The sequence below is a fragment of the Aplidium turbinatum genome, chromosome 1 (genome assembly GCF_918807975.1).
Source record: "Aplidium turbinatum chromosome 1, kaAplTurb1.1, whole genome shotgun sequence".
NCBI lineage: Eukaryota > Metazoa > Chordata > Ascidiacea > Aplousobranchia > Polyclinidae > Aplidium > Aplidium turbinatum.
Window position 1 is genome coordinate 52,496,615 of NC_137472.1, and position 9,680 is coordinate 52,506,294.

A 9,680-nucleotide genomic window follows, 5' to 3' on the forward strand; every position below is an offset into this window, starting at 1 on the left:
CAGCTTGTTTGTTATCAAACGATCATTTTCACATTAAAACTTGTAATTTTTTTCAAAACGAGTAATGAAAACAAAAATACTTTAAATATTTTTTAAAGTTTTTCCACAAAATAGTAAATTTTTTTCAAAACTACTAATGAAAACAAACTTCTCTTTTTCAGATATTTTTAGTGTTTTATTTAAAAACTTATCAAAAAGGAATTATTAAGGGAAAGCAATGGAATCTAACTCGTCTAACAGGCAAGAGTGATTTTATTTTTTTCTTTAATTCTGGTAAAAGAACCTAATTATTTCTGACAGGGTTTTTTTCTTTGAGTTGTTTTAATGAAGATTCTAATGCTTTTGCATGTGAATGACAATGGCTTTGTTTTCTTTTTAGTATCAGTTTAGAAAAATGGTACGCTCAAAAACTCTGTCGCTTTTGTCAGAAGGTATTTGAAACAAATTGGAGACTGAAGCGACACGAAAAATCTTGTGGCGTTTGCCGTAAGTGCAAGATCTCTTTTGAGAGGTTAGTTGAAAGCTCAGATTGATTGATTAATTGAATAAGGTTTTTAACACTGTTCGTTGGGTGACTGTTGTTTTATTTATTTTTAGTCAAGAACAGAAAGTGACACACCGACAGCCATGTACTAAGTATATTTGCGAGATTTGCAAACGTGTGTACAAAAACAAAAAACTACTTTCGAGGCACAGAAGAATAAAACACACCGTTTTATCGTCTGATAAAAGGAGACCAGCTCAAAAAGAACCTAATGATGTGGATATTTGGTAATTTTTTTTTTTAATATTTTAAAGAATGTTTATTGTTTATCATGTGCGTAGAGTGTGATTTAGTACGCTATTTGTGAAAAGAAAAATTTAATTTTTTGTAACAAACACATATTTTTTAAAACATAGCAAACTAACTAATGAAGCTATTGATTGAGTTTCGCTTTTAACAGCATGATCGTTGCTTACTTCACAGTGTAGATTCTAACGATCTGTTTTAGCCTGATGCTGCGAGTTCGTTGTGGCAATATCGACTTACACTAGCTTTCGGAACACAGTTCCTTAGTCATGTGCTATGACGAATGGTGTTGAATTCAGTGAGTGGTTCTTTCATGTGGCTCTTTGGTTTAGCTTGAGGCTGCCGGCTGTTGAGTTTCTGTGCTGTTAGGCGCTATTGCTGTGAAATTTTGTTGTATCAGTTGTTGGTAGATTAGGTGACGTAGTTCTTCCCTTTCGGCACGGCTGTTGATTTTTGGATTTAGTCTGCTTATGAATATGGCCTCTTGGAAACGTAATTGTACCGCGTCATTTTCTCTGGCTATAATTTTACATTCAAAGTCGGCATGGCACTGTTGTTGACGATCAAAGACCGAACTTTTATCTGAGCTAAGGTGATCTTTGATGCGGGCATCGCCGACTTTGAATTTAAAATTATTGCCAGAGAAAATGACGCGGTACAATTACGTTTCAAAGAGGCCATATTCATAAGCAGACAAAATCCAAATCAACAACCGTGCCGAAAGGGAAGAACTACGTCACCTAATCTACTAACAACTGATACAACAAAATTTCACAGCAATAGCGCCTAACAGCACAGAAACTCAACAGCCGGCAGCCTCAAGCTAAACCAAAGAGCCACATGAAAAAACCACTCACTGAATTCAACACCATTCGTCATAGCACATGACTAGGGAACTGTGTTCCGAAAGCTAGTGTAATTCGATATTGCCACAACGAACTCGCAGCATCAGGCTAAGACAGATCGTTAGAATCTACACTGTAAAGTAACTAATGAAGGAGAGAGCAACCCCTGCCCACATGAAAAATTGAAGATTGTCGCATAGAAATTTTTGGTTATTTTTTTTTATCATGTATATTTTTTGATATATTGTTTAAAAAAATTATTCAATTGTAGCCGCAGCATGGGTCTCTCGGAGGTCGACAATTTTGAACAAAAATGGTTTAATGGTTCTTTACCTCCAGGTTCTTATGCTGAGGTACTTGAAGAAGACTGGCTTATATTCTTGTCAGTTTAAGCAATACTTTGAGCGATCATGTTTAGTTGTTTGGGTATTATCAATATTATTAAGATTATTACCATTTGATTTTTGATAACTGTGGTTAGGACTGGATTCAAGTAAAGGATTTTTTTTATTTAAGTAATATTAATAAGTAAAGGTTAAAAAATTACTGATGTTAATTAAGTATTTCAAGTACCGTATTTTACGGACCATAAGGCGCACTTTAAATCCTTTTTTTTCTCATGAATTGATCGTGCGCCTTATGGTCCAGGGCGCCTAATGTATGGATGAAGTGCGGTAGTATGCTGTATTGCCTACACTGAAAACCAGTACTGATACTACTATTATATATGGTCCGGTGCGCCTTATGGTCCGGTGCAGTGGTGCACCTTATGTATGAACAAAAACTGATCAAAGCAATTTATTGACAGTGCGCCTTATAGTCGGGTGCGCCTTATGGTCCGTAAAATACGGAAAAATCTGCAATGCAAAAACAATGCAACTGTAGGAAGTGGTAGGGGTATATGCATATTTGCAATGTTCACATCATGCTTCTTTTTGTCGACAGTGTATTGGCAAGATAGCTAGTTGCAATATCACGTTCGTCGTTCATTTGGTAATAATGAAGGTTTCACAAAAGCAATCAATCAAACAAGCCATAATAAATGAAAATATATGGCCTAGTCATTGTAGTCACCCAGTTGGATTACAGTTGTATCTCTCTCACTGGCTCTGGAAGTGACTTCTCAAAAAGCACAAAGAATCAACCAGACTGTCACTAAGAGAAGACTGAGTTTAGAGACAAATAGTCCAAGTACACTAAAGCATCTTTTAGTCTAAACTTAAGATGGTGGGAGAGAGGCAACACAGGATTTTAGATTTTTAAAATCTTTGGGACGCTACTTTTGGTACCGAAATAGAGCAAAATCCCGAAAGCGGATTAAGCTGTTTCGTGCCACACCTAGGTTATTTAGCTCTTTGAAAACTACAACATGAAAGGAGAGAACACACTTCACCAAAAACTTGTTTCGTGCAGTAATGCTAAATCTTAGATAAATGGATGGCTTTCGGCAGTAGAAGCTTGTTTGTTAAGTTTGTATTTTTCAGACTGCAGCCTGATTGCTTTGAATTTGAACAGCTTCCATTTTCGCATACTGTTGCAGTGAGGAGTTGATAAATTAAAGTTGTGGGATTTTGTAATTTTTGGGATAGAATTACCAAACGCATCGGTTTACCTCTGACAGCATCGGTTTACATCTGAGAAAGTCATGAAAAGCATTTTTTGCTGAAAAACGCCTGGTAACTCATATATTTAACGCACCCTACTTTCTAAGTTAAGCAAAGCGAAACAATAATGTTTTCATTGTTTACCCGATAGCTCCGTTGGTTAGCGCGTGACTTCGTGAACCAAGAAGCTTTAAGATCAAGCGTCGCGGGATCAAACTACTTTCTAAAAGTAGTTTCTCGTTCCGTACTTCTAGAAATCCCTGTTACTACCCTAGGCTTTGAGTGGCAAGATTACATCTTACGGATGCTGGTTTTTGTTTGCTGCTTACATGGCATCTAAGTCATCATAGGAATATATTTGCAGGAGTACTTCACAGCTGGATTGTAGCACCGTCAAAACACTCCAGCACAAACCTCCTATGCTGGAAAGTAATTCAGAATGCAGCAAAACACAAATTTCTGAGCTTCTTCGGATCGAATCCGTCTCAAGCATGGCGGCTAACAGCCACAAGGCAGAGACTCCACATCAAGAAGACGCTATTGCTTGTGGAAACAGTGAAGTTTTCCCAGTGGAGTCTCCTTCTCTAACTTACCAAAACGTGAATTCAGGTAAATGAGGTTTCAGCATTTTTTTTATCGTGTTCGGTTTGTTTTTATTTCTGACCATCGCAAAAAAAACAATATATATAATATATAATATGCCAAACATAACAGAGGTCTACGGTAGAAGCGACAAAACGCGAACGTTATAACGTGCTTAATGGTACCCGAACAGGATAACCAGGTTAAAATATGCCACAATCCCAACGCCTTATAATGTTTCGCATCATGCTAACCTTTATAAGCCATGATTTATCTGATACAGAGAGTTGCTGCTTTTGCCTACTAGTTTTAAGTGTTGTTCACCATGCACACCTTAATTTTTAAAAAGTATATTTTCGTTGAGTGGTAGGTTACATGTTTTTTTCTTGCCATCTGAATATGCCAGGTCTGTCAACAACATTTTCCTAACCCGTCATAGCTTGTTGTATGTTGTTTTTTTGTAGGCTACCTAACAGATATTTGTATGTTGGTTTTTGTAGGCTACCTACCTAATAGATATTTATGTGTTGGTTTTTGTAGGTTACTTAACAGATATTTGTATGTTGTTTTTTATAGGCTACCTAACAGATGTTTCCAATGCGTCCAATGAAAATGTGAGATGTCGTAAACGCAAAATTAGTGAAGACTCTAGCACGCGTATTGTCAAATGGTATTTGCAAAAGCTTAAAATCATGCAAAAGAAAGCAGGTAAACTACATTTTATTTTTATTTGTCGTATCCACTATCCAAGCTTACGTCCTGTAGTTGAAGATTTAGATCAAGTAGACGGGAAGCCAGGAAAGCCAACGAAGCCAATCTTTATCACCATGTTCAGGCATGTTTTAAGTGTCCAACCAAAGACATAATCACATACTGTTAAGCGGGGTCGAACCGGCACCCTTTCGATCGTCGAGACGACTCGCCATTCAGCTATACCCTACATTTTACTTTACTTTTTATGTTTTTCAAGTACATACGTTGAAAGTAAATAGTAGTCTATAATGGCGTGCATTTTTTACAAATATCATATGTCACTCTTGCACGTAATTTAATGTATTTTATTTAGGCTACTTTCAACGTTGTATGCAGTGCAAGCGTTTATTTACTTTCGTTTTTTTTTTTTTTTTTCAGAAAAAGACGATCCCACGGGCTGGTTTTTCAAATTTATTGCCTGTGAGGCAAGAGCAATGCCTACAGGTACTAAAATGAAGTTTCAAATGGAAGTGATGAAACTTCTCGCACAATACACCCAAGAACTCGAACTAGTAGATTGTGATTAATGACTAACATTGTGTCATCAGATTTATGTCACCCATGGGCCACTTTTGATGTCTTTATGTCTAGTATGCCTGCTTTATTGAAAAAAAATTTCAGACGCATGCTAATGCAGGAAGCAAGTCTTTTAGGCGTAGACAGTTAGGCGCCGGTCAAATAGGCGCGCACACTGTGGCGTCAGGATATTTAGGTGCGGAGCACGTTCATTTTGGTGCTATTCCTAGTAAAGTCTGCAGATTGTATCAGCTTGGCAGGTAGGGCATGGCTTTTCACACAAAATTTTATATTGAACAGAAAAATATGTTGTTTTGTTAATGCGTGTGTATTAGGGTGTTTCATTTTTTCCACACTTTCGAAATTGAAAACGTTCGGGTTTGCGTATGATGGGATTTTGGACACTGATTTGAAAAAGGTAATTTTTATTCCATTATGACGTCATTTAGATGTGGCACCGCGTGGTCGAAGTTCGTGTGGGGCTAAAAATAGGGGATTTCCCGTAGCTCGGTAACGGAACATGGTAGAGAGACGAAATTGGTGTCAAAATGCGCAGAAGGGCCGCTTTCCTATACCTTCTTAAGAAACTTCATTGCCGTATCTTTCCCGCAAAGCAAATTATATCGAAAAAACGATATTTCGCATACACAAGGTGTTGCGAAAAGTTCAAATTTTTTCGTCAGTGGAGCTGTTGCTACAAATTTGCTTTGCATTACTGCTACAAAGCTAAGAAAAGGAAAAATAATGAAAGTTGAGAATGAGATCCATTTGGCTAACTTGGAAAGTTCTGATAAAGACGAAACTGATCCAACTTTTTCGCTAAAACCGATCACATGTGGGAGTCAGTTCGCAAGACTCTGAAAGTGAGTAGTGAAAGTTGCATACTCGCAGACCACCGAATGACAAGCATCCGTCAGCAATCCGACCAACCCTTGTGCTGTGGAGGTGCTGAAATCGCTGCTTCATCATCGACGATGTTCCGTCAACATAAAAAAGTTCGCATGATGGCATTGCAGAAAGTTGAAGTGCAGAATGTTTTCCTTGGCCAGTTTATCAATGAGAAGCGTGGCAAGGCGGAAGCATTGATCGCAGTTAAATCTTTTTCCTCCGGTACATCTGTCACAAGTGAAATTTTGTACAATACCATCACACTAGATGCTTGCGAAAGTATTTTGCCTAATATTTATTCAGTAATGGCAGACACGACGGCGGCCAATACTGGTAAAAAGTCGGGGGTTAACAAACGTTTAGAATGCAGTAAAATCTTCAGAAGGTCAATTAAAAAATGCACAAACAAATCGAATGGTTTGCTGAACAGAAGGAAGTTACCGAAGGACAAAACGACGATTTTAGGAGCGATCAAATGTGCATGCTGGTGTTGGCTTGTTTTACATTTATGGATGTACCACACAATTTGAAGCATCTTTTGATTTATAAACAAGAAACCATATGCATTATGCAACTCATATTGCAACATGCGTCACGTGCGCCCATGATGTACCTCCATCTTTCTGGAGGTCGATTGATCAGTAATCGTTCCACTGAGCGACGAATCGGAAAGCTCAAAAATGTTATAGGAGAACGAATTAGTGATGAAAGCAACCGACGTGCCGATTTGCGACTTCGTGCATTTTTGTGCAACAAGGAATGATAGTGCTTATTATAGTACCGGTAGCGTTGTTTGCTGTTAAAGAGTTATGTTGTTATTAGAACGATCAGTTAATACAGGCAATAGAATGAAAGAAATGAGAACGTCCAGAAATGTAAGCCGGTTTTGCAAAACATTGTTCAGATATACAGTACTGCAAGATTAACTGTAGACAGGGCCGGATTTAGCTGATGGGGGGCCCGGGGCGCTTTTAGATCGGGGGGCCCCCGTGCAAAAAAATTTTTCAAGCCTACGGCGTGAAAAACCATCTCTACGTCTACAGTAGTATCAGTCCAGTACTGCATAGCATTTTGCAGAAAACTTTAAAGGCCAAAAGGAAAAAACTAACACAAAATCACATTTTTTTCCACATAGGGGGGCCCGGGGCAACTGCCCCCTCTGCCTCCCCCTAAATCCGGGCCTGACTGTAGACATCATTAGCAAGTTTAACAGTATTGATATCGTACCAGTATCAATTTATCTCTGCAAATTCTCAGCTTTGCACTACGAATACAATTGCTAAGTTTGCAACAGAACAATTACCTCGAGACCGTTAAAGAAGTATTACGAAAAATAACTTATTTAGGAGCAAAACAAGTACCGTGCATCATAAGTTGTAAAAATACGTTTTTTTTTTGATACAATTCGTTTTGCGGCGAAGATACGGCAATGAAGTCTCTTAAGAAGGAATAGGAAAGCTGCCCTTGTTTTGTCTTCGTCGGAACTTTCCAAGTTATCCAAATGGGTCTCACTCTCAGCTTTCATTATTTTTCCTTTTCTTAGCTTTGTAGCAGTAATGCAAGATAAATTTGTAGCAACAGCTCTACTGAACGAAAAAATTAAACTTATAGCAACACCTTGTGTATGCGAAATATCGTTTTTTTGATATAATTCGCTTTGCGGGAAAGATACGGCAATGAAGTCTCTCAAGAAGGTATAGGAAAGCGGCCCTTCTGCGCATTTTGACACCAATGTCGTCTCTCTACCATGTTCCGTTACCGAGCTACGGGAAATCCCCTATTTTTAGCCCCACACGAATTTCGACCACGCGGTGCCACATCTAAATGACGTCATAATGGAATAAAAATTACCTTTTTCAAATCAGTGTCCAAAATCCCATCATACGCAAACCCGAACGTTTTTAATTTCGAAAGTGTGGAAAAAATGAAACACCCTAGTGTGTATTTATTTGTTTTTAGTGTTGGCTTCACTGAGTGAAGCTGCTTTATCCGGCAATGCTTTTCGCACAAAATGTTTATTGAACAGAACAATATGTCATGGCTTCCTTGAGATGTAGCTACTTCAACCGGCAATGCTTTTCACACAGAATGTTATATTGAACACAAAAATAGATTTTTTTTAATGCGCGTGTTCGGCATTTATTTGTTGTTAGTCCAGGTTTGCGTCGGCGAAAGCTTTATCAATAAATTATTCAAGTTTCTGAACATGACTGAGTTCGCTTTTAGTTAAGTCAAATAATAACTACACTAAACATCAGTAAAAAATAGACCGTAGCCTATATTCAAGCGGGTGGTAGGCTTGAGTGAAGAGTACTTAGTTTTTCGTCAAAACCCCGACTAGGTTTTGCCAAAGCTGAACTGACACAATCTGCAGACTTTACTAGAAATAGCACCTAAATGAGCGGGCGCCACAGTGCTCCGCACCTAAATATCCTGACGCCACAGTGTGCGCGCCTGTTTGACCGGCGCCTAACTGTCTGCGCCTAAAAGACGTGGACCCCTAATACATGGGTGGAAGCCGTAGCCGGTTGGAAGCTAATCTATTATGAATCATGTTTCAGAGAAAATTAGAAACGCTCAATTCCGTAGCTCAATTGATGTAGAGAATGACTCGTACGACATTGGGTCCGCTCTTTCCTCGTTGCGAATTTATTTTTATGCTGCTATGTAGGACATATTTGCAATCAAGTTATACACTAATCCTTACAAAATTTTGCAAGTGCATTTGTAAAAATGTTTTGTTAGCTTTCAGAAGACATTTGGAATGACTTTCAAATTTCATGCCATTTAATTGAATCTTTATTCTCGGACTGGGAAAGGTTCTTTGAGAGCTTAATCTTGACAGTTTCGCATACTTGTAGGCTGTAGTAGAGGCTTTGAATCACTGACGCAGGCCCGGTCAGTCGATCACCAAGATTGACAGAGGAAGGTTTCCGATTGTTGAAGTGTTGTTGCCGAGGAATTATTCCATGTATTAGTATGAAACGCCCTACTATATCCTTGTGTATTTGTAGGTTTGGCGGCAGCAAAGAAGCGTTAAAGTATGAATTTCAGAATGTTTGCCGTTTTTCAGTTTTCATCATGAATATCTCGGCCTGCTCCATTTGTACAACTGCCAGGCTATTGTTATGAAAAGATTCACTTTTTAGTTTCCGTATCAATATTTTAGATGCCATTTTAAGAAGAACTGAGGAACTTTGGCATGTCCGGAATCGAGACAGAGTCTTGGTCTTAAAAAAACACTCCGACCTGATATAAAATAATAAGCAGGAAGATTTTGTTTGCAATCTGTTTTCAAAATATTTTGCTTGTTCTCTGCATTACGCTCTGAAACTTTAACAGAAAATAAAAGTGCTTGCTCTTGCCAGTTTTAAAGAGGCTTGTTTTGCTTGCCAGTTTGTTTGAATTTCAATCGCAACTTGAGTAAAGTGCAGTACAGTGCCGTAAAATTTTGGAAGAAAGAAAATGTTTGATAGCGAACAATAAACAAAAGACATCGGATGGTTGCACACACGATTTCTTGTCAGAAGTTAATTTATTGTTGGAAAAGCTGTTAGCCTACTATGCAATTAAAGACTTCTACCAGTAGGTATTGGTCACAGCGGAAAACCATATCTTCGTGGGAAAGTTGTAACATAAAATTATCGAATTCTTTCGTCTGTATGCGATAACTCCGAAAAAATACTCTTCTGAAAACGTCTT

At 38.2% G+C, this 9,680-nt stretch overlaps 1 protein-coding gene across 1 annotated transcript; it reads left to right on the top strand.

The window, feature by feature from the left end:
- Positions 1-383: 383 nt before the first annotated feature.
- LOC145772558 (uncharacterized) lies at positions 384-9,444 on the top strand. Its single transcript, XM_082584424.1, has 6 exons — positions 384-511; positions 598-771; positions 3,604-3,848; positions 4,398-4,529; positions 4,953-5,018; positions 8,993-9,444. Exons 3-6 carry the CDS (start codon positions 3,659-3,661, stop codon positions 9,016-9,018), a joined length of 414 nt encoding a protein of 137 aa, XP_082440550.1. The 5' UTR covers positions 384-511; positions 598-771; positions 3,604-3,658; the 3' UTR covers positions 9,019-9,444.
- Positions 9,445-9,680: the final 236 nt, after the last annotated feature.

Excerpts from the sequence above, each read along its gene's own strand:
- LOC145772558 (XM_082584424.1), top strand. The coding sequence starts at position 3,659 with ATGCTGGAAAGTAATTCAGAATGCAGCAAAACACAAATTTCTGAGCTT. Across the intron at positions 3,849-4,397 it reads TTACCAAAACGTGAATTCAG|GCTACCTAACAGATGTTTCC; the intron begins GTAAATGAGGTT and ends TGTTTTTTATAG. Across the intron at positions 4,530-4,952 it reads AATCATGCAAAAGAAAGCAG|AAAAAGACGATCCCACGGGC; the intron begins GTAAACTACATT and ends TTTTTTTTTCAG.